This window comes from Caretta caretta, chromosome 11, assembly GCF_965140235.1.
Source record: "Caretta caretta isolate rCarCar2 chromosome 11, rCarCar1.hap1, whole genome shotgun sequence".
In the NCBI taxonomy this organism is placed as follows: domain Eukaryota; kingdom Metazoa; phylum Chordata; order Testudines; family Cheloniidae; genus Caretta; species Caretta caretta.
Genome location: NC_134216.1, coordinates 34,259,439 through 34,284,305, shown reverse-complemented (window position 1 = coordinate 34,284,305; position 24,867 = coordinate 34,259,439). Strand labels below are relative to the sequence as shown.

Genomic DNA, 24,867 nt, shown 5'->3' with positions numbered 1-24,867 from the left:
CCTCTAATTTCATTCTTGAGAGCACCTGAACTATTATAGCTGAAACTTTTCAAACAAAATTCAGCCTGAGGCAGACACCTAGTATGGGAAATTTCAGCCAGAATGGTTAGAGTTTGGGAAAGTTATAAGAAACTGAAAATATGGAAAGTATTAGCCAACACTATCAGCTCTGCCTATAAGAAGAAAGTCTGGACAAGAGACAAGAAACTAGTAAACACTTTAGGGGAAAAAAAGTCCTAGACTGCTACACTATCTCTCCCCAAAACACTCTGTTAGCCATCTAATGAAAATTTGAATTGCACATCCGCATTTTTTAATATATATAAACAGCCAAATTCTCTGCTGGTTTCACTGTAATTACTTCAGTGGAGTGACACCAGAAGAAAATATGACCCAAACTCTCTCCGTACTATATGACATTCTATTTTGTCATTAGTCTTATAAATAAGAGTCCTATTTCCCCACTACCTTACACCTTGTATATAGACATAACAGAGTTCAAACTGAGGAGCGGGGAAGGAGGAGAGTGCGAGAGGCAAATCCTTACTGCACCTCTTCCAAAAGAAGACCGCTCTTTGCAATATAAATTCTTTGTGAGGACCAACCACCCTAAAATGTTTTAAGAGTTTCCTGTGCCATGAAAAAGTTATTATGCAAAGCCTTCCTTTAACCAAACAAAACTAGTTTTTGGTGTCAGGATTCCCTGTGCTATCACTTGACTCCTGACTGAGGTGAGATTAACAAAGCATGCAGTTCTCAAGTGTTTGCATTAGTATATTCCACCGCAACACTACGAAGGGAGATTGGTTCTGAAGTTTAATGGAATAAAACCTGAAAAAGGAAACAGGCTATTTAATTTCATTTTCAAAATACCTTCTGTGCGTGAAATTCATCCTTATGTCGATGGGGCTAATCCAGGGCCTATGTCTTATTTAATTCCCACTTAAACCTGTAATCACTTGAATGTTTCATGAGTCTTGGACTGATGCTCTGTAGATGGCTGAATTTCACACACAGAAGTTATTCAGAAAATGAAACTGCCTGTTTTGTGTTTCAGGCCTCATCAGTTAAGCTTCTGACACAATCTTGGGGGAACCTGAAGTTAATTAGCTACTCCTGCTAGCTAGTGCTTCACTTGTAGAAACACTATTTGAAGCCAAGATACTATGTTTTGGAGTAAGTGTACCTGAGTGTTTCCTTCAACACTCAGTTAAATTGGGGGGATACTTTTAAAATTAAATGTCTAATGAGGATAGAGGAAAGGGGCTGAAAAGATCTATTTCTGTTCAAGAGGCCATAAAAATGATAACATTTGCAATTATAGTTGCAGAGGTAGTGGTTTAATCATAACGTGGAAATTGAATGCAAACTATTCTGCTTCATTGCCTATCTTTGATCACCCAACACTTTCTCGTGAGTGCCCTAGGCAATGTTAATCTTCATATGATACCAGCCATGAGGTGGTGGTTTTCTACTGATTTTTTCTGCACCTAAGGATCAATATACTATTTTCTGAGACACAACCCACAGGCATCTATAGTATTCCAGGCTTTTGGTCTTCTGAGACACCTTTTCAAAATTAAATGCCAAACTCCCTTAAGGCCTGCATCGGACATGAAACAAAAACAGCATACACACAGAACATGATGTAAATTGAGTACACTCTTTGGCACATTTCTCCTAAGTATGCCCTGGGCTGTTCAGCTTTTTATGTTTTCTGATTAAGGAATGGGTAGATGGGTAGTATTTGGTGTTCTCTATAATGAACATTGACTTGATAAAACAGGCTTGGTGACTTAGAACCAAACAACCCAAACACTAAAATGCCAATATTAACTATTGTTTGTCATTATAAATTTGATGGATTCTATGATTTTACAGTTAGCGATTGGTCGCACATGATTATATCAAGGTACAGTTGACATTCTGTTTCACAACAGAATATTGTGTTAAGATTTCATTTTCAACTTGCAATTATTGCTTTTCTAGATGAGTCCAAAGCAATGGTTTTCAAACAAGTGTACTTTTCCCACACAAAATTACACCAGTTGAATCAAACACTGTCAGAAAAAATCATATGATGTGGTAAAACTTTATGTGAAAACTGTAATATTCCATATTCCCTGGGATTGGCGAAACTCTTCATAACGTATTTGAGATCAGATTTAGCATTCTATACCGCATGTTCAATCACATTCTGCCTGGTGTCTTTTGCTTTCAGAGTATCTCATGAAAACTAGTTTGCCCTTTGTCTCTTTTATAACTAGTCTGCAGTTTAGGAAGATCTGCATTTTGCGTTGGTCCTTCTTGTTATATAATGGCATCAAAAATATTTCTTATATCTCCTATCTCTTAGAATCTTCTTTTGTAAATCAGTATCTCTCTGTAATGATGTATCCAGAAATAAACTCAATAGCCTAGGCCCAGTCACACCAGAACTATATCAGAAGAGACTTTTACCTCTACTCAATGAAGTGGTGCCTCTGCGTTTGCTGCCCTATTACATCAGATACTCATTCTAATCTGTTGTCCAAGACACTTTTAACATTACTGCTTTCCAGGATTCTTCTTCCTGGATATTTGCATTTTGGGTGGTTTATTTAAGAACATAAGAACAGCCCTACTGGGTCAGACCAAAGGTCCATCTTGCCCAGTATCCTGTCTTCCGACAGTGGCCAGTGCCAGGTGCCCAGAGGGAATGAACAGAGCAGGTAATCATCAAGTGACCCATCCCCTGTCGCTCATTCCCAGCTTCTGGCAAACAGAGGCTAGGGACACCATCCCTGCCCATCCTGGCTAATAGCCATTGATGGACTTATCCTCCATTAATTTATCTAGTTCTTTTTTTAACCCTGTTATGGTCTTGGCCTTCACAACATCCTCTGGCAAGAAGTTCCACAGGTTGACTGTGTGTTGTGTGAAGAAATACTTCCTTTTATTTGTTTCAAACCTGCTGCCTATTAATTTCATTTGGTGAACCCCTAGTCCTTGTGTTATGAGAATTAGTAAATAACACTTCCTTATCTACTTTCTCTACACCAGTCATGATTTTATAGACCTCAATCATATCTCCCCTTAGCCATCTCTTTTCCAAGCTGAAAAGCCCCAGTCTTATTAATCTCTCCTCATACGGAAGCTATTCCATACCCCTAATAATTTTTGTTGCCCTTTTCTGAACCTTTTCCCATTCCAATATATTGTTTTTGAGATGGGCTGGCCACATCTGCACACACTACTCAAGATGTGGGCGTACCATGGATTTATATAGAGGCAACATGGTATTTTCTGTCCTATTATCTACTCCTTTCTTAATTATTCCCAGCATTCTGTTTGGTTTTTTGACTGCCACTGCACATTGAGTAGATGTTTTCAGAGAACTATCCACAATGACTCCAAGAGCTCTTTCTTGGGTGGGAACAGCTAATTTAGATCCCATCATTTTATATGTATAGTTGGGATTATGCTTTCCAATGTGCATTACTTTGCATTTATCAACATTAAATTTCATCTGCCATTTTGTTGCCCAGTCACCCACTTTTGAGAGATCCTTTTGTAGCTCTTCTCAGTCTGCCTGTGTCTTAACTATCTTTAGTAATGTTGTATCATCTCCAAATTTTGCCATCTCACTGTTCACCCCGTGTCATTTACCATTGTGTCATTATCCTATGTGTCTGGTCTTTCAGCAGTTTTCCATATATGTCAGTGATCGTATCCAAGTCAATCTGTTTTTAGTACTAAAAATATTTGTATGAAAACATGATCTTTATTTCTTAAGATTTCATCTTGCACTACTAGTTAATGGTTCTGATGCATGCTACAGTAGCACAACACTGCTGATGCCATTCTCTGAGTGGAGTGTCCCATCTCTTCTAAGAAATGCTTCCTGAATTGATTTTCTTCTCTATATTTTGAGTTGGATACACTACCTCATGTGATACTTGTTAACCATGTCGGGAGATTATTACTTAAAACAAGGAATAAGCATCAGTAACAGAAACTCTAAAAGGAAGAAAGACCTAATCTTTATGCAAATGTATCTGGTGGGTTTTTTTTTTTTAAAAAAAGGAAAAGGGCGGATAATAATCCAGAGTTGGGTCTTTATCAAGCCCCTGACTTTATCGCCAAACTTCAGGAACATAAAAGGTTTAGAAATCCTAACCCAGGCCTGGATCCAAGTTTTCCCATTCTTTTATAGTGGGCTAAATAAAAACAGAAATACAGATTTTGGAGTGTTCAAAATCCACGCTCAGTTTTTGCAGCTTGACACTTTCTTTAGCTGTGGGAGGTGGGTGGGGGAAGAAATGTATGACCTCTCCTACAGGTCATTGACTGATAAAATAAAATACTTCAAGAGTTTCTCCAATGGTGACATTCTGTTATAGAACCAAAGGATTAAACAGGACTGTCCAATTTTTTTAAAAAAACTATCACTGTTTTTTAAATGTATCGGGTATTTTGTACATAGTATAACATGAAATAGAGCATATGAACACTTTGTAGTATTCTTTGCCATAACTTTTTAGTGCAAAATATCAGGCTTATGGGGTCCAGTAATATCTGTTTCAGAGCTTGCTGTGTCTCCCCAAGCATTCATTCACTTGCAACCTGCCTGACTAGCACAGGCATCATAATCCTACATATTATACCTGTTTCAGCATGAACTTTTGCCAATGTTAATTTGAAAATGAACCAAAGTAAATAAACTGCTTAGAGACCAGAAGTGACAAAGGGAGACAAGTTGTGTGACCTCATGTCTTTGAAAGGAAGTGTAGACCATTTGCAGAAAGTGGGTTTTTATTTTGTCCTACCAGCGATTATCGCTTGGCATTCGTGTCATAACCAATGCACCTGTTAGCTACCCATCTCTCAAAACTATGGATGGGAAAATGGATTTGAATATAACAGAGATCATAATTTTCATCAAAAATTAAGCTAAATCTCTTCTGAAGATCTAAAAAGTTTGGTTAACTTCTTACCACACTGGTTTACCATATTCTGGTCAGTTCCAGAAACAGAAGTGCTTTCATGGGAAAGGACATTCTCCTGAGATTTCAACTACAAATAGGCAGACTAAAGAGATCTGAATAAGGCTCAGATAATCACCCAAATTTGGGGTGACCTTCTGAGGTTCAACCATGGGAAATCTAAACCACTGTCCCACTCAGCAATGCAAAAGACTGGTTCAATAGACTTGAACTTCGATAGCATTTATCAACATGCTGTTGCACTACTGTGTATATATTATAAATCTAACTACCATCTCCAGGTTTGTTTCTTTACAAAGTGTGTGTAACACTGACAGACCCCGGTCGTCAGCAAGCAAGATTGAACCTGGGACCTCTGAAACTTAGTGCATGAGCCAAAAGCCACATGGCCCTTAGCTAAGGCTCTAGCAGACTCATTAATGTCTAAGTGGTCTTGGTGCCATTAAAAGGGATAAAATACCACATCCGGGAGGTGTGTGGGTTACATACTTCCCTTAGCTGAGGAAGCGCATCCCGACCTTCAGAGACTTCCCAGTTGATATCCTGGACGAACCCCCACTTGTAACACCGACAGACCCCAGTGGGTGGGATCAAACCTGGGACCTCTGGAGCTAAATGCATGAGCCGCTACTGCATGAGCTAAAAGCCATATGACTATTAGCTAAAGCTATAGCAGACTCATTAATCTCTAAGTGGTTTCGATGCTACTAGAGAGGACACCACATCCAGGAGGTCTGTGGGTCACAGGTGCACTAAGTACTTTTATAGGACAGCAACTGTAAATCAAGCATTCTGTACACAATAGTACAGCCAGGTCATCTGTGCAAATTATTCTATTAGTAACATTGAATGTCATTTACCAAAAGGATACATTTCTGCTTCTTTATCATCATTAAAGGGGCAAAATGGATCACTTTAGGGCTGACACAAGAGATTCCTGCTTTCACCAAATGTTCACAAATGTTCTGATTACTTTATGATGTTTTAATTCCTGTATATGTTTGATTTCTAAATAATAGCACATAATTATTGTTGCAATGTGGCCTGTTACAAAAAAGAAATAATCCAATTATTTATGTTTAAAAATATAGTTAAATGGTTAGTATACCAAACCATTATTAACCATAAAAAATGTTGTGTATGAATAATATTGTATTGATGGGCTCATTAGGATTGGAATCTGCCTTTGAGACAACACAACTGAGCCTTTGCCACTTTAAATCCTCCACAGCAGCTTGCTAACTCCTTTCCCTCTGTTTAGATAAATCTGTTCTGTTCTTCCCAGAGATATTGAGCTTCAGCCAAATCTTATCCACACTCCTCTTCAATAGCTGCTACCATTTTGGCTAACTGAGCAGCAAATGTCTCAATGAATCTTACACCGCTTGCACACAACATTTATAAAAGGTTCCAGAATAATGACTGGGCATGCAGGCTCCATCAAATGGAATTGCAGAAGAGTCCAGACATATTGCACCAGAGATTCACCACACCTCCTCCTGGTAAAATGCATATGTAACTATTTGATGCCTTGTTCTGTGCTCATTAAGGTCAACAGCGAAACTGCCGTGGAATTTGATGGGAGCTGGACTGGGCTCTTGGTATTCCTTTTCTGGCTATTGATTACACAATAACTCTGTTAGCTGCTCTGTAAAGTACCTAGCACACTGATGGTAACATGCAAACAATAAATACACAGTAACTCATGTTTATAAAAGAAGATATTCTAAAACAATTACATTAACACCAGAGTCACAAAATCCATCAGAAACACTGGCATTCTTATGCCATTCCTTTGTGGCAATATTACGAAGGGAAATCTTGACCACCACCTAACGCCCCATCTCTACAGCCACAGAAGTCCCTAATCATAGTGAAACTAATGGAATTTTGCTTTTGCAAGGGTGAAGAACCAGCACCTCCCTGGGGCTTCTCACATCATTCGTACCATATGTCCTTTGCATGCCATGGAGCTGTGTTCTTTGGAGCTTAGCTGTGCCCAGTATTCAGGGGGTTGAGGGTGAGCTGAGGAGACAATAGAGGGACTGGAGAATTTGCCACTATGCAAATCCACTAGTCCTTACCTTTGAGCAGGGAGAGAGCAGGGGCTTCAACAGCTACCACAAGCACTGCAGATACAGCAACCGCGAAGAGGCATTCCCTGATTTGAAGGGAAGGATTCCTCCCCTTCCTGGCTCCTACAAGGCAATAAGTCCTAGTGGACAGAGGACTGGACTGGGACTTGGCAGACCTGGATTCTATTCCTGGCTCTGCCACTGACCTGTTGGGTGACTGTAGGCAAGTCACTTCCTCTCTCTGTGACTGATTCCCCATCTGTAAAATGGGGGTGACAATACTGACTTCCTTTGCAAAGCACTTTGAGATCAGCTGGTGAAAAGTGCTCTATATATTAATTTTACTACTACAACTACCGTTGTCTCCAGAACAGAGCTTACTTACTGGAACTGAATGCTGGATCAAGGATTTACTCTAAAAGCCTATTGTTCCAGGATTAGTGATGTATTCAGTAATATGTAATACCTACTCCACTTCATTACACTTATTAGTTTACTAGTGTGTATTGTGACAAAGCCCTGTCCTTGCCTCCATGGGTCCCATGTTTCCTGGCAGATTTCGCTAGCCTCAGAGGCTCACTGTGACCCTCCATGTAACCCTTCTTTCTCTAGAGACAAGGGTCACAGTCTACTGAGCCATTTTCATCATAAGCCAGCAAGGGAGGGGAGAAGTTATCCTTCCTTGCACAGTCTCTGTTGTCTCCCAGTCTCAGTGATTAATCAGGGGGCAAAGGTAGGGGGGGAGCCCGGGCCCACCCTCTACTCCAGCCCCAGGGACCCTGATAGTATCAGCTATGGTAGCTGACCTTTTAGGAACATGACGTGTACAATTCCCTGGGCTACTTCCCCCACAGCAGCCCTCACTTTCTCAAGCTCCACTTCACCCTTATCTCAGGGCCTCCTTCCTTCTGCCTGATATGGTGTGTACTACTCAGCCTCTCCAACAGCATAACTTCCTTCCACAGCTCCTGACATGCACACCCACCTGACTGACTGGGAGGCTTTTAACTAGTTTCAGCCAGCCCCTGATTGGCTTCAGGTGTCCTAATCAACCTAGCATTCTCCCTGCCTTCTGGAAAGTTCTTAATTGGCCCCAGGTGTCTTAATTGACCTGGAGCAGCTTCCATTTCACTTAACCTGGTACCAGGGATTTGTTTAGCCTGGAGCTAATATATCTATCTCCCACTACTTTTCTATAGCCATCCGGCCTTGCCCCGTCACAGTATGTACAATACAAAACGTGCTTTCTTATCTACTGTAAAGAGGAAGGAGGACAATTAAAATAGACATATGATAGATCAAATTAAATGGATGTTTCTTTTATTTCAGCTATTTATTTGGAATTCTGTCTTGATTATAAGATGTTAAATTAAAATCAGAATAATTTCTAAGAAACATACTTCTGTAATGCTTCCCAGAAGACATTCCTATTCCACTTCCCTGCTGAAAAATTCTGTAACTATAAACAGAATTGATTTTTTTTTCTTCAAGATATAAACCATCTTTAATTAGCATGAGTAAAATGAAGACCTTTTGAAAAAAAAGATAAATTATATTTTCTTTCTTTGACTGTGAATATGAATATTTTAGGACCCACAGAACATCAATTTTGTGGTGTAATCTACTGTAGTCCATGGAAAAAAGCATATGAACTGATTGAGGATGCCCCCTGCATGTGGACACAAAAATGGAGGAGAAGGGAACAAGGAACCTGTCCTTCTGTGCCCCTCCAAGCTTACACAATTGCAGCGAGGTCACAGGGATGAGTGACTGCTCTTGGCCCTTCGGAACCCCACCACCTGAGTATTCCTCCAATAGATAGATTCCTCAGTTGATCAATTCAGCCAAATCTACAGCCTATTTCATCCACCAAGGCCATATTGAAGTCACAGATCTGGCCCGATATCTCTGGGCACTCTGGCACCTTCCATGAACACTAAACAAATTAGTGGCAGTTATCTAAAGGAAGAGAGTGTAGAGATTCCAAGGAGAAAAATGGTAAGCCCCAAAATCCAGATTTGTTGGAAATGTAATGCCCCATTGAAACCAGGTATATAGTAAGTGACTCCCACACTTAGAAGCCCGAGGAAGAAAAACAAGCAGTTATGTAATTGATATTCAGTTAATGTCTTTCAGCAGAGAAAAAATCTGGGCAGACATTCTTTCCACATTTTAATTCTGCAGAAGTGAAATGATCTAACACTGAACATTCAAAGTCTCCAGAGCATCTGCTCATTAAAGGTTGGACTCTGTGAATATTTGAGTTTATCTTAAGTTTAATTTGGCTATGGTAATGTTATTCCCTCTCTCCTGTGATCTTTTGATAAAGAGGCCAACTCATGGATTTCTCAAGGATATGTTCCTGGTTGTGTATGTTTAAAAATACTTTAAATATAAAAATGATGGGCTAAAATATGAATAAAAGGGTCTACTTAATTACTATAAGTAATAGATTTTTTTGTTTACGTCAGTTCTTTCATTCAATTTTCATTCTGACCTATATATGTTAAATCCAGATGAAAACATCTGGGTCTTAAGGAATGACAGATACTGTGGCAATACTAGTTATACAAGGATTTAAATGATTTTTTGTTTGTTTAAGCTTTGTATCCAAAATCCATTCCTGGGCCTCCTACAGCTTTGAAACGTCTCACCACACTTTCAGTGACCATCAGTTACTGACAAAAACACCTCCTGAAAATACTTACCTTGCTGTCTCTCTCCATTCAGCATCCTCTCCTTCACGCCAGCAAATCTCATCAAGTTCAGTAAAGAGGTCATGAGGAATGTGTTCCTCATCATCATCCTCTGTTCCAAGAATAAACTGTACTCTTTGTGATGGGGTGTCTGGGGGGGAAACACAAATATCATCAAAAAAACATAGACAGCAGGGACTGTGATTGGACCGAATTACTAACGTGCATTTTTTCAGCAAGGATTAAATGCAAAATGATTTTACATTAGTGAGAACAGTCATTTGTATGCCTTCAGTAAGCAAATGACTGGAATTTCATGAGATTATTCAGCTGTCTCTTATCCAGATAATTAACCTTCACAAACAAGTATTGTAATACATAAAATAATCACACATCTTGTCAGTTCAGTCATGCTTTAACTCATGCTCTATGAACTGTTGAGCACACAGCACTTTACTATTAAGATCTGTTTATTCCATCTAAATTACCTGTATTCTAATTAAATAAATATATCCAAAACAGACAAACACATTTTTTTCACAATGTGAAGTATACAGATACTTACAAATGTGATTTAATGATGTCTCACCCAGCCTAACAGGGTAAAATAAACCACAGGTACTGCTAAGTGTCAGACAAGCTAACTACTGTGGACTGATTTTTAATGTACAAATTTAACTCAGTTCACAAAGTCGGGGTACTACATCTGCATTCATTTTTTCCATTAAACTTCTATTGATAGGTCCCAAAAGAAAATACCCTCCATGAATTTCAAATCTCTCACTATTCACTGATATAAATTGTCCTGTTGGACCTGCCTAAATAGTTAGAAACAACATATAGAGAGAGACAGACAGACAGAAGGCGGGCTAGAATAGTAAGAATAATTGCTGCCATTCCAACAGTTCTTTTTCCTATCTATTCTTGACTTCCCCATTTCTTATTCTCTCTTCCTGCTCTCCTCCCTTCACACCACCTTTTCCCTTCTTTCTTTTCCCCTATGATCTTCTCCTCACTGCCCAATCAGCTGCTACATTGTCTCAGCCCTGGTCTACACGAGGACTTTAGGTCGAATTTAGTAGCGTTACATCGATGTAAACCTGCACCCGTCCACACAATGAAGCCCTTTATTTCGACTTAAAGGGCTCTTAAAATCGATTTCCTTACTCCACCCCTGACAAGTGGATTAGCGCTTAAATCGACGTTGCCGGCTCGAATTTGGGGTACTGTGGACACAATTCGATGGTATTGGCCTCCGGGAGCTATCCCAGAGTGCTCCATTATGACCGCTCTGGACAGCACTCTCAACTCAGATGCACTGGCCAGGTAGACAGGAAAAGAACCGCGAACTTTTGAATCTCATTTCCTGTTTGGCCAGCGTGGCAAGCTGCAGGTGACCATGCAGAGCTCATCAGCACAGGTGACCATGATGGAGTCCCAGAATCGCAAAAGAGCTCCAGCATGGACCGAATGGGAGGTACGGGATCTGATCGCTGTTTGGGGAGAGGAATCCGTGCTATCAGAACTCCGTTCCAGTTTTCGAAATGCCAAAACCTTTGTGAAAATCTCCCAGGGCATGAAGGACAGAGGCCATAACAGGGACCTGAAGCAGTGCCGCGTGAAACTGAAGGAGCTGAGGCAAGCCTACCAGAAAACCAGAGAGGTGAACAGCCGCTCTGGGTCAGAGCCCCAAACATGCCGCTTCTATGATGAGCTGCATGCCATTTTAGGGGGTTCAGCCACCACTACCCCAGCCGTGTTGTTTGACTCCTTCAATGGAGATGGAGGCAATACGGAAGCAGGTTTTGGGGACGAAGAAGATGATGATGATGAGGAGGTTGTAGATAGCTCACAGCAAGCAAGCAGAGAAACCGGTTTTCCCGACAGCCAGGAACTGTTTCTCACCCTAGACCTGGAGCCAGTACCCCCCGAACCCACCCAAGGCTGCCTCCTGGACCCAGTAGGCAGAGAAGGGACCTCTGGTGAGTGTACCTTTTAAAATGCTATACATGGTTTAAAAGCAAGCATGTGAAAGGATTACTTTGCCCTGGCATTTGCGGTTCTCCTAGATGTAGTCCTAAAGCCTTTGCAAAAGGTTTCTGGGGAGGGCAGCCTTATTGCGTCCTTCATGGTAGGACACTTTACCACTCCAGGCCAGTAACATGTACTCGGGAATCATTGTAGAACAAAGCATTGCAGTGTATGTTTGCTGGCATTCAAACAACATCCGTTCTTTATCTCTCTGTGTTATCCTCAGGAGAGTGAGATATAATTCATGGTCACCTGGTTGAAATAGAGTGCTTTTCTTCAGCGGACACTCAAAGGAGCCCATTCCTGCTGGGCTGTTTGCCTGTGGCTAAACAGAAATGTTCCCCGCTGTTAGCCACAGGGAGGGGGGAAGGTTGAGGGGGTAGTCACGCGGTGGGAGGAGGCAAAATGCGACCTTGTAACGAAAGCACATGTGCTATGTATGTAATGTTAACAGCAAGGTTTACCCTGAAAGAGTGTAGCCACTGTTTTATAAAATGTGTCTTTTTAAATACCGCTGTCCCTTTTCTTTTCTCCACCAGCTGCATGTGTTTCAATGATCACAGGATCTTCTCCTTCCCAGAGGCTAGTGAAGCTTAGAAAGAAAAAAAACCACACTCACGATGAAATGTTCTCCGAGTTCATGCTGTCCTCCCACACTGACAGAGCACAGACGAATGCGTGGAGGCAAATAATGTCAGAGTGCAGGAAAGCACAAAATGACCGGGAGGAGAGGTGGCGGGCTGAAGAGAGTAAGTGGCAGGCTGAAGACAGGGCTGAAGCTCAAATGTGGCGGCAGCGTGATGAGAGGAGGCAGGATTCAATGCTGAGGCTGCTGCAGGACCAAACCAGTATGCTCCAGTGTATGGTTGAGCCGCAGCAAAGGCAGCTGGAGCACAGACTGCCACTGCTGCCCCTCTGTAACCAGCCCGCCCTCCTCCCCAAGTTCCATAGCCTCCACACCCAGACGTCCAAGAACGCGGTGGGGGGGCCTCCGGCCAACCAGCCACTCCACCACAGAGGATTGCCCAAAAAAAAGAAGGCTGTCATTCAATAAATTTTAAAGTTGTAAACTTTTAAAGTGCTGTGCTTAAAGTGCTGTGTGGCATTTTCCTTCCCTCCTCCACCACCCCTCCTGGGCTACCTTGGTAGTCATCCCCCTATTTGTGTGATGAATGAATAAAGAATGCATGAATGTGAAGCAACAATGACTTTATTGCCTCTGCAAGCGGTGATTGAAGGGAGGAGGGGCGGGTGGTTAGCTTACAGGGAAGTAGAGTGAACCAAGGGGCGGGGGGGTTCATCAAGGAGAAACAAACAGAACTTTCACACCGTAGCCTGGCCAGTCATGAAACTGGTTTTCAAAGCTTCTCTGATGCGTACCGCGCCCTCCTGTGCTCTTCTAACCGCCCTGGTGTCTGGCTGCGCGTAACCAGCAGCCAGGCGATTTGCCTCAACCTCCCACCCCGCCATAAACGTCTCCCCCTTACTCTCACAGATATTGTGGAGCACACAGCAAGCAGTAATAACACTGGGAATATTGGTTTCGCTGAGGTCTAAGCGAGTCAGTAAACTGCGCCAGCGCGCCTTTAAACGTCCAAATGCACATTCTACCACCATTCTGCACTTGCTCAGCCTGTAGTTGAACAGCTCCTGACTACTGTCCAGGCTGCCTGTGTACGGCTTCATGAGCCATGGCATTAAGGGGTAGGCTGGGTCCCCAAGGATACATATAGGCATTTCAACATCCCCAACAGTTATTTTCTGGTCTGGGAATAAAGTCCCTTCCTGCAGCTTTTGAAACAGACCAGAGTTCCTGAAGATGCGAGCATCATGCACCTTTCCCGGCCATCCCACGTTGATGTTGGTGAAACGTCCCTTGTGATCCACCAGAGCTTGCAGCACTATCGAAAAGTACCCCTTGCGGTTTATGTACTTGCCAGCTTGATGCTCCGGTGCCAAGATAGGGATATGGGTTCCGTCTATAGCCCCACCACAGTTAGGGAATCCCATTGCAGCAAAGCCATCCACTATGACCTGCACATTTCCCAGGGTCACTACCCTTGATATCAGCAGATCTTTGATTGCGTGGGCTACTTGCATCACAGCAGCCCCCACAGTAGATTTGCCCACTCCAAATTGATTCCCAACTGACCGGTAGCTGTCTGGCGTTGCAAGCTTCCACAGGGCTATCGCCACTCGCTTCTCAACTGTGAGGGCTGCTCTCATCTTGGTATTCATGCGCCTCAGGGCAGGGGAAAGCAAGTCACAAAGTTCCATGAAAGTGCCCTTACGCATGCGAAAGTTTCGCAGCCACTGGGAATCGTCCCAGACCTGCAACACTATGCGGTCCCACCAGTCTGTGCTTGTTTCCCGAGCCCAGAATCGGCGTTCCACAGCATGAACCTGCCCCATTAGCACCATGATGCATGCATTGGCAGGGCCCATGCTTTCAGAGAAATCTGTGTCCATGTCCTGATCACTCACGTGACCGCGCTGACGTCGCCTCCTCGCCCGGTATCGCTTTGCCAGGTTCTGTGCTGCATATACTGCTGGATAATGCGTGTGGTGTTTAATGTGATCCTAATTGCCAAAGTGAGCTGAGCGGCCTCCATGCTTGCCTTGGTATGGCGTCCGCACAGAAAAAAGGCGCGGAACGATTGTCTGCCGTTGCTCTGACGGAGGGAGGGGCGACTGACGACATGGCTTACAGGGTTGGCTTCAGGGAGCTAAAATCAACAAAGGGGGTGCCTGTACATCAAGGAGTATTTCAGGCAGGACTGCACGGAGGGTTCCAATAAGAAATGGTGCACCTAAGTTATCGTTCTTATTGGAACAAGGAGGTTAGCCTGGCCTCTGATTGATACATGGCTAGATTTACCTCGCTGCACCTTCTCTGTGAGTGACTGCAGTGTCATCTAGAGGAATGAGTCCCCTAGACAGGGGAGGAGGCAAATGAGTACAAAACAAATCTGGTCTATTTCTTGTTCTGACCCACTCCATCTATCTTTTACATCTTTGGCTGGCAGCAGACGGTGCAGAAGGACTGAATGCCATCCACATCTCATGGCTGCTCGGCAGAAGATGGTACAGTACAACTGCTAGCCATCCTCATCTCTTGCCTGCCTGGCAGAAGATGGTACAATACGACTGCTAGCAATCCTCATCTCTTGCCTGCCTGGCAGAAGATGGTACAGTACGACTGCTAGCAGTCCGTATTGCCTGCCCGCTCACCATAAGACGGTTCAATAGGACTGACTGCAGGACTAAAGAGAATGACCTGGTCAAGTCACTCCAAATTTAGTCCCTGCGCCCATGTCTGCCCAGGTGCTCCCAGCCGACGTGGCCAGGAGCACCTCGGACACGATGAGGACGACTACCAGTCGTATTGCACCGTCTGCTGCCAGAAGGCAATGGGTTGCTGCTACTGTGCAGCAAAGCCGTACCGCGTCTGCCAGCACCCAGGAGACATAGGGTGACGGTTACCTGAGCAGGCTCCATGCTTGCCGTGGTATGGCGTCTGCACAGGTAACTCAGGAAAAAAGGCGTGAAATGATTGTCTGCCCTTGCTTTCACGGAGGGAGGGAGGGAACGGGGGCCTGACGATACGTACCCAGAACCACCCGCGACAATGTTTTAGCCCCATCAGAGTGCTCCATTGTGACTGCTCTGGACAGCACTCTCAGATGCCCGATTGTTTGCCGTTGCTCTGACGCCGGGAGGGGTGACTGAGGACACGGCTTACAGGGTTGGCTTCAGGGAGCTAAAATCAACAAAGGGGGTGGCTTTACATCAAGGAGTATTTCAGGCAGGACTTCATGGAGGGTTCCAATAAGAAATGGTGCACCTAAGTTATTGTCCTTATTGGAACAAGAAGGTTAGCCTGGCCTCTGATTGATACATGGCTAGATTTACCTCGCTGCACCTTCTCTGTAAGTGACTGCAGTGTGATCTAGAAGAATGAGTCCCCTAGACAGGGGAGGGGGGGAAGCAAATGAGTACAAAACAAATCTGGTCTATTTCTTGTTTTGATCCACTCCATCTATCATTTACATCTTTGGCTGGCAGCAGACGGTGCAGAAGGACTGCATGCCATCCACATCTCATGGCTGCTCGGCAGAAGATGGTACAGTACGACTGCTAGCAGTCCGTATCGCCTGCCCGCTCACCATAAGACGGTTCAATAGGACTGACTGCAGGACTAAAGAGAATGACCTGGTCAAGTCACTCCAAATTTAGTCCCTGCACCCATGTCTGCCCAGGCGCTCCCAGCCGACGTGGCCAGGAGCACCTCGGACATGACGATGACGGCTACCAGTCGTACTGTACCGTCTGCTGCCACAAGGCAAGGGGTTGCTGCTACTGTGTAGCAATGCCGAACCGCGTCTGCCAGCACCCAGGAGACATAGGGTGACGGTTACCTGAGCGGGCTCCATGCTTGCAGTGGTATGGCGTCTGCACAGGTAACTCAGGAAAAAAGGCGCGAAATGATTGTCTGCCCTTGCTTTCACGGAGGGAGGGAGGGAACGGGGGCCTGACGATATGTACCCAGAACCACCCGCGACAATGTTTTAGCCCCATCAGGCATTGGGATCTCAACCCAGAATTCCAATGGGCAGCGGAGACTGCGGGAACTGTGGGATAGCTACCCACAGTGCAACGCTCCGGAAGTCGACTCTAGCCTCGGTACTGTGGAAGCGCTCCGCCGAGTTAATGCACTTAATGCACTTAGAGCATTTTCTGTGGGGACACACACACTCGAATATATAAAAACGATTTCTAAAAAAACGACTTCTATAAATTCGACCTTATTCCGTAGTGTAGACATACCCTCAGAGACAGACTGCTCTTCCCTTATGACTGGTGCTTTGAAATATGAGAGAAAACTCAGGCAGTCATAGTGCACTTGACTTAAGTCATAGTGCACATGTTTGCATACTACAGTTTTATTGGTTCAAATGCTGTAACAGTCTTAAAATCTATTTTTAATAAAATCCAAATCTCAAATCATACAACTGTGGATGGCATCCAATATCTTCAGAAATGTATAGTTACGGTTTCTGCCAATGTACTTCACAGCTGAAAGAACAACCAAGAATCCTTTGTGAGTGACTGCAGGAGCCATGCTGCTAGTCAACTGAGAAATGGAGTAGCAGACACGCTGCTGCATTGGTGCTGGAACTAGGGGTACTGGGAGTGCTGCACACCCCCTGGCTTGAAGTGGTTTCCATTATATGCAGGGTTTGCAGAAGGGTTCAATGGCTCTCAGCACCCCCACTATATAAATTGTTCCAGCCCCCCTGCCTTGCTGTGCCTGGGGTGCAGTCTGACTGAAACATTACTTTACCACTTCATTCTGGGGTTAAGCAACACTAGCTCTCCCAGGCTGCTCTCCCGTCCTGTGAAAGTTTAGTCTTTCTGATAAGGTGGCACTCAACCAAAAAGCACAGAGAACAAAGTGCTGATCAGAGGTGCCGAAGGAGTCCAGTGGTGTGGTAGGCTGAATTCAGCTATAGAGATACCCACTTTTGCGGCACCAATGCCATAGCTACCAAACAGAGCAGCAACACTTGTGACATATTTCACAAGTGAGAACATGTTGTCATTTCCTAAGGGTATAAATTCCCCAAACGTAGTGTGAGCAGGTGTGAGGGGGAGGCAGGAGCTTAGCTTTCAGAAGCTGGTGGAAGTTGTTGAGGGAGCAAGGGGCAGTTCAGGAAAGTCAGGGTGAAAGATAGGGAGAGTCTGGGAGAGCCAGGGCCAGGGAGACCGTGGGGGGATGGGAAAACTGAAACTGAAAGGCGCAGAATTGGTTTTTGTGGGGTCTTTGAAGATCTGGAGCTACCTCCTCCATTCTGCCCCTGCTCCTCATTATCTTTTTCTCTTTCTTCTTTCAGCCCCTGCCTTCCTATTCTGCATCTCAGCCCATTCTCTGACCCTACCCTGCATGTCCCCAATTGTGTGCCCATCCTTCCAGTCCCAGTCTCTGCCCCCATCTTACACTCCCATTCTCCATCACACCTTTTGAGCCTCCTCATCTCCCTTGCTGGTAGGCCACTGGAGCAGCCTCCTCTGCCTCCTCTTAGTTGTTCCATGTGGGCTGTCCTCAGGAGGGAGAGAGAGAGTGGAAGAAGAGAGGCAGATTAGCTGCCTCCAATTCTTCTGCCTAACAATCCGCAGGAGCCAGAAAGGTAAACTGTGGGGGATCCTTGCAACCCTGCTGAATGCAAGTCATAGGACAGCTGACAACCCTAAGTCTCTCCCTTCCTCTCTTTGAGAAAGGCTCTCTCCAGAATTAGGAACTCCGTGGGTCCTATTGGGAGGAGAGGGCATGACCACTGTTATGCTCTGATGCATCCCAGAACAGCAATCCCAAATCATAAGGAAATCAAAGCAAGACATGCTAGTTGGTGGTCAATCAAAACATGTAATTACCACAAATCTATTAAGTCTGAACAAAAATCATAACAGTCCAAATGGCAGATATGTAATAGCAGGCCCTGGGTAACTGCACACACCCAGTGCTACGTGTGTGCACACAAGGCATGCAAACTAGAACACTGAGTTTAGGAAGCAGGAAACCAACAGGAAGAGGGAGCAGGAAGCAGTAAGCAGGAAGGCAACACGCAAGTCATCACAACCCCACTGAGGGTGGGTGGATGGGAAACTGGGCCAGGGGAAGGCGGCAATCCACTAATACATCATTTTCCTACCAGCCCCAAAGACACTCCCAAGAGAAGAGAATATAGTCCAGTGGTTCTCAAACTTATTTGATCGTGCCCACCTTCTTTGCGTCTGCAGTAGCTTACGCCTCCTCCCCTCCCCGCTTTGGGCACCCAGTCAGCAGCTGCTGCTTTTCTGCCAGCCAGCTCTGAAGGCAGAGTGGAGAACGGCGGCTGCTGGTCGGGCGCCCAGCTCTGAAGGCAGAGTGGAGAACGGCGGCTGCTGGTCGGGCGCCCAGCTCTGAAGGTAGCACCACCAGCAGCAGCAGTGCAGAAGTAAGGGTGGCAATACTTTGCCACCCTTAGTTTCTCCACTGCTGCTGCTGTCTTCAGAGCTGGGCGCCCGACCAGCAGCCGCTAATCTACGGCCACCCAGCTCTGAATGTGCACAGCACCTTTTTTCCCCCTAAAGCTTCTCACCCCTCCCCCCCGCCACACACAGAATACATTCCACACCCCCTGCACCCCAGTTTGAGAAGCTCTGATACAGTCCCAACCTTTAAGCCAATAGCGCTGCACTGACAGGGAGCATAGGAGTGGGGGGAAATGTGCATGATGAGCCTGACCTATTTCCAATCCCTGGGAATCCAAGGGCTTTGTGGGCTGGGTCTGAATGCTGTCTGGGGAAGGGGAGATGATGTGTGGGGAACTCTGTGAAGTACTCTTTGGAGTTTTCCTCGCTTCTAACCGCTACCACTTGGCTAGGTCTTTTCCTTTGCATGTGGAAAACTGTTGTTGCATGTGGTAAGCTCCCTTCACTACTGTAACCATGAATATAAAGTGGGCAGAATTTATTTTCTGTAAATTGTCATATATTGCACTGCACAATTGTGTTGTATAGTGTACTGTCCCAAACAGCAAATGAAATGAAGCACTAAAAATAGCTCATTTCTGTGAAATCCATATAGACAAAGTGTGATTAAAATCCTCCAGAGGACGTATGTTTAGCACATGGTAGAATCCAAAAATTGCTGCTAAATGTACTTCTGAGTTATTTGCAGCTCTGTGTTTTGGTTAGCAGAAATTGTCAGCTGCATTATTCAGCAAATGCATTGTGTTATACCTGTATTTATTTGTGACCATTTTCTCTTTCACTAAACAGAGCTTTAGAGAGTCAGGAAAGTCCAGCAGGGGCACTCAAAGTTTGTGCCAGTGGGTTTGCTACTGACATCTTGCCAGGACCCAGTGGGCAATGCCTACTTTGCAGGTAAATATTATATTCTTAAATTAATTCACAGAACTGTAACAGTACTTGCCTCTTCCTTGACACAGGAACACAAAATTTGGTTTTGGTTTGTTTATGTTTGAGTTCACTAGTTATAAAAATTTACAATTCACCAGCTTTGCCCTTCCCTGGCATTTACAAGTATTGGGATGCCATGGACCATAGTTTAGAAAGTGACAAGTCCACTTTTATCCCATCAGCTCAAGCAAAAAAGTGAGTTCAATAGCTAACACATACTACTGGAGAATAAAAGTAAATATAACAGGGAGGCTTAATCTTCCAGTGCAAGTATTTGTTTGAGACAAAAGATAAATGTGTGTTTTTATGTAACTAGAGTGAAAGAACATGGAAAGCAAGCTGCTTTTCAAGAGAGATTGTCTGTGGGAGAATCCCAGAACATCCAGTGCCAAGAACATCCAGTTCTCTTGATGAAACCAGCAGTAGAACTGACTTACACAACGGTTATGTTAAGTGATAATGAACAGTATTGTACCATAGAGCTCCGGATTTCTGATAGTATTATATACATAGAAATACATGTATTCAACATGGGAAGGAAATCAGAGATCAGAACAATACCTTAAAGCAGGGGTGGGCAAACTTTTTGGCCCAAGGGACACATCTGGGTATGGAAATTGTATGGCGGGCCATGAATGCTCACAAAATTGGGAGTCGGGGTGCGGGAGGGGGTGAGGACTCTGGCTAGGGGTGCGGGCTCTGGGGTGGGGTCAGAAAAGAGGAGTTCAGGGTGCAGGAGGGTGCTCCAGGCTGGGACCGAGGGGTTCGGAGGGCGGGAGGGGGATCCAGGCTGGGGCAGAGGGTTGGGGCGCAGGAGGAGGTCAGGAGTGCAGGCTCCAGGCGGCGCTTACCTCAAGCAGCAGAGGCACCGCCAGGCAGCCCTGTGCACTGCCCTGTCCACAGGCATCACCCCTGCAGCTCCCATTGGCCGCGGTTCCTGGCCAATGGGAGCTGCAGGGACAGCACTTGGGGCGGAGGCAGCATGCGGAGACCCCTGGCTGCCCCTATGCGTAGGAGCTGGAGGGGGGATGTGCCGCTGCTGCCGGGAGCCGCATGGAGTGGGGAAAGCCCTGGACCCCGCTGCCTGGCTGGAGTGCCAGAGGGAGGCAAGCCCCGGACCCCGCTCCCCAACGGGAGCTTAAGGGCTGGATTAAAACATCTGGAGGGCTGGATGCGGACCCCGGGCCGTAGTTTGCCCACCCTTGTCTTACAGTGTGGTTATTAGAAAAGTGGCTGTGAAAATGGTACCTTACTGCTGTATTTGATTTGCTGCTACTGTGTCTTCTGAGTCACGCATGACTATTTTACGGACAGCAGTGAAGAACCTATAGAGATGAGGCAGAACAAACTGTGTTTTGTCTTTCTCACTAATACATCAGCAAAACTACTTGCTATGTTCTGACTCTTCATACTTTATTGTTGGTGATGATTTATGATAACGTCCCAAGCATGAAGAGCATAGTTTGATTTTCAGACACAAAGCTGAGCTGGAAGTTGGAAAATTCATGTGGTTTGACTTGATGTGATTTTACGTAGAAGACAAAAATGAAACAGATATTTTTACCCAAATATCTTCAAATAGGAAAAGAATTAAGAGAGAGAAAATGAGAGATAACTAGAGACCATAACAGTATAAAAGAGCAAAACAACAAATGAAACCTGTCAGCCTTACTCACACAATTGACTTAACGTTACTAACATGAGTAAGAATTTGACTCTCATTAAAAGCAGCAACAATCTACAAATGCCAATGTATTTATGACATTTAAGGGGAAAAAACAAATAATACATGATTCAAAAACTGCATGAAAAGAAATTTTCATTTCCATGTGGTCAAATTTGTGGTAACACAATCCTTAGTGCAAAATGTGACTCCTGTGAGACAGGAAACTGTAAATTTCTTCTAGGCTGGGATAACAGAGATTTAATTTTAAATTTGATCAGTTTCACCTCCCATTTAAGTAAGCACAGTCAGCATTTTACTGTGAAAAGTAAATTAAATTGAAAAGTACATTAAAAAAACACGAGTTAGAGAAATGAGCAAGAATAATGGGGCCAATTTTTAAAATTATTATTTCTATCACTGCCATAAATGTGCATTACGCTTAATACCCAAACATGAAAAGACATGGAGTGTCCAGCTAGAACCAGGGAGGGGGACTCTGGGGTGGGAAGGCCATATAATATGAACCAGAGTGCAATGAACAGTATTAGTCCCTGCTAATGGACCACTCCAGTCAGCATAAGTTAAAGCAGCCATGTAGCTACTCTAATGCATGCTGGCCCCCAGCTGCTCCCAGGATCTATGAGAGGAACAAAGGCTTAGAACCAACTTTGCCTCCCACCTCTTCAGCTGTGCTGAGCATGAGCCCAAGAATGCTTTATCCAGAAGAGTCTAACTGCACAGTGAAGGTGCAAAAAAGGGTGTAAATTAAGTCCACATGTGTAAGTAACTTTCAAAGATGTAAATCCAAGCTGGGACTCAGTGGTGCAGAATTGAAAACTGCAGAATGGAAATGCAGATACTTCTACGGACCTAGCATTCACTACTATGAATGGCCCCATTATGAAATTGCAACTGGGCCCTAAAACAGAAACCAGTTGCAGACACCAGGACTGGATAAGTCAAAAGGATATGACTGATAGTCCTGGAGCGATGCATAACCCAGCTTGCAGAGGCCAACAGGGAAGTTGCTCACTGACACAGTGCTCATGGCAAGCAGGCAGCTAAACACACTGGGCTGTATTGTGACCATCCCTTGAAATGGCACATAGGGAAATGGAGTCACATAAGGTGCTTCCTCCTGCATGCACCACAGGAGAGCCACTCACAGTAACAGTTCCTTTGAATAAAAACGGCTCCATCCTCACTCCAGTGAGCAAATTGCTTGAACGGATGTGGGAGGAGGCAGGATCATGACCCTCCATCCTTCACATTAGCTCATAGAGCAGGGTTGATGCACTAGTGGAAGCAATCTGAAAGCCCACAGTTTCTCCCAGGGTCCCTCCTGAGGCAGCGTGACTGCCCTGCCTGCTATCATAGAATCACAGAGTCATAGAATTTCAGGGTTGGAAGGGATCTCAGGAGGTCATCTAGTCCAACCCCCTGCTCAAAGCAAGACCAATCCCCAACTAAATCATCCCAGCCAGGGCTTTGTCAAGCCTGACCTTAAAAACCTCTCAAGGAAGGAGATTCCACCCCCTCCCTAGGTAACCCATTCCAGTGCTTCACCACCCTCCAAGTGATAAGGTTTTTCCTAATATCCAACCTAAACCGCCCCCTCTGCAACTTGAGACCATTACTCCTTGTTCTGTCATCTGATACCACTGAGAACAGTCTAGATCTGTCCTCTTTGGAACCCCCTTTCAGGAAGTTGAAAGCAGCTATCAAATCCCCCCTCATTCTTCTCTTCTGCAGACTAAACAATCCCAGTTCCCTCAGTCTCGCCTCATAAGTCATGTGTTCCAGTCCCCTATTCATTTTTGTTGCCCTCCACTGGACGCTTTCCAATTTTTTCCACACCCTTCTTGTAGTGTGGGGCCCAAAACTGGACACAGTACTCCAGATGAGGCCTCACCAATGTCAAATAGAGGGGAACGATCACGTCCCTTGATCTGCTGGCAATACCCCTACTTATACAGCCCAAAATGCCGTTAGCCTTCTTGGCAACAAGGGCACACTGTTGACTCCTATCCAACTTCTTGTCCACTGTAACCCCTAAGTCCTTTTCTGCAGAACTGCTGCCTAGCCATTCGGTCCCTAGTCTGTAGCAGTGGATGGGATTCTTCCATCTGAAGTGCAGGACTCTGCACTTGTCTTTGTTGAACCTCATCGGATTTCTTTTGGCCCAATCCTCTAATTTGTCTAGGGCCCTCTGAATCTTATCCCTACCTTCCAGCGTATCTACCACTCTTCCCAGTTTAGTGTCATCTCCAAACTTGCTGAGGGTGCAATCCACACCATCTTCCAGATCATTAATGAAGATATTGAACAAAACCGGCCCCAAGACAGACCCTTGGGGCACTCCGCTTGATACCAGTTGCCAACTAGACATGGAGCCATTGATCACTACCCATTGAGCCTGACGATCTAGCCAGCTTTCTATCCACCTTATAGTCCATTCATGCAGCCCATACTTCTTTAACTTGCTGGCAAGAATATGTGGGACACCGTGTCAAAAGCTTTGCTAAAGTCAAGGAATAACAGGTCCACTGCTTTCCCCTCATCCACAGAGCCAGTTATCTCGTCATAGAAGGCAATCAGATTGGTCAGGCATGACTTGCCCTTGGTGAATCCATGCTGACTGTTCCTGATTACTTTCCTCTCCTCTAAGTGCTTCAGAATTGATTCCTTGAGGACCTGCTCCGTGATTTTTCCAGGGACTGAGGTGAGGCTGACTGGCCTGTAGCTCCCCGGATCCTCCTTTTCCCCTTTTTTAAAGATGGGCACTACGTTAGCCTTTTACCAGTCATCCGGGACCTCCCCCGATCGCCATGAGTTTTCAAAGAAAATGGCCAATGGCTCTGCAATCACATCCGCCAACTCCTTTAGCACTCTCGGATGCACTGCATCCGGCCCCATGGACTTGTGCTTGTCCAGCTTTTCTAAATAGTCCCCAACCACTTCTTTCTCTACAGGGGGCTGGTCACCTCCTCCCCATGCTGTGCTGACCAGTGCAGTAGTCTGGGAGCTGACCTTGTTTTGTGAAGAAAGAGGCAAAAAAAGCATTGAGTACATTAGCTTTTTCCACATCCTCTGTCACTAGGTTGCCTCCCTCATTCAGTAAGGGGCCCACACTTTCCTTGACTTTCTTCTTGTTGCTAACATACCTGAAGAAACCCTTCTTGTTACTCTTAACATCTCTTGCTAGCTGCAACTCCAGGTGTGATTTGGCCTTCCTGATTTCACTCCTGCATGCCTGAGCAATATTTTTATATTCTTCCCTGGTCATTTGTCCAATCTTCCACTTCTTGTGAGCTTCTTTTTTGTGTTTGAAATCCTTGCTGATCTTACTGTTAAGCCAAGCTGGTTGCCTGCCATATTTACTATCCTTTCTACATATCGGGATAGTTTGTTCCTGTAACCTCAATAAGGATTCTTTAAAATACAGCCATCTC

At 44.8% G+C, this 24,867-nt stretch overlaps 1 protein-coding gene across 8 annotated transcripts in view; it reads right to left on the bottom strand.

Annotated features, from left to right (window-relative positions):
* SLC4A10 (solute carrier family 4 member 10) overlaps positions 1-24,867 on the bottom strand; it is a 360,367-nt gene that overhangs the window by 101,301 nt on the left and 234,199 nt on the right. For all 8 annotated transcript variants that reach the window (XM_048869228.2, XM_075117879.1, XM_048869229.2 and 5 more), the window contains one exon: positions 9,769-9,907. In XM_048869228.2, coding sequence (XP_048725185.1) covers positions 9,769-9,907 — 139 coding nt within the window. The remainder of the gene's footprint in view (positions 1-9,768; positions 9,908-24,867) is intronic.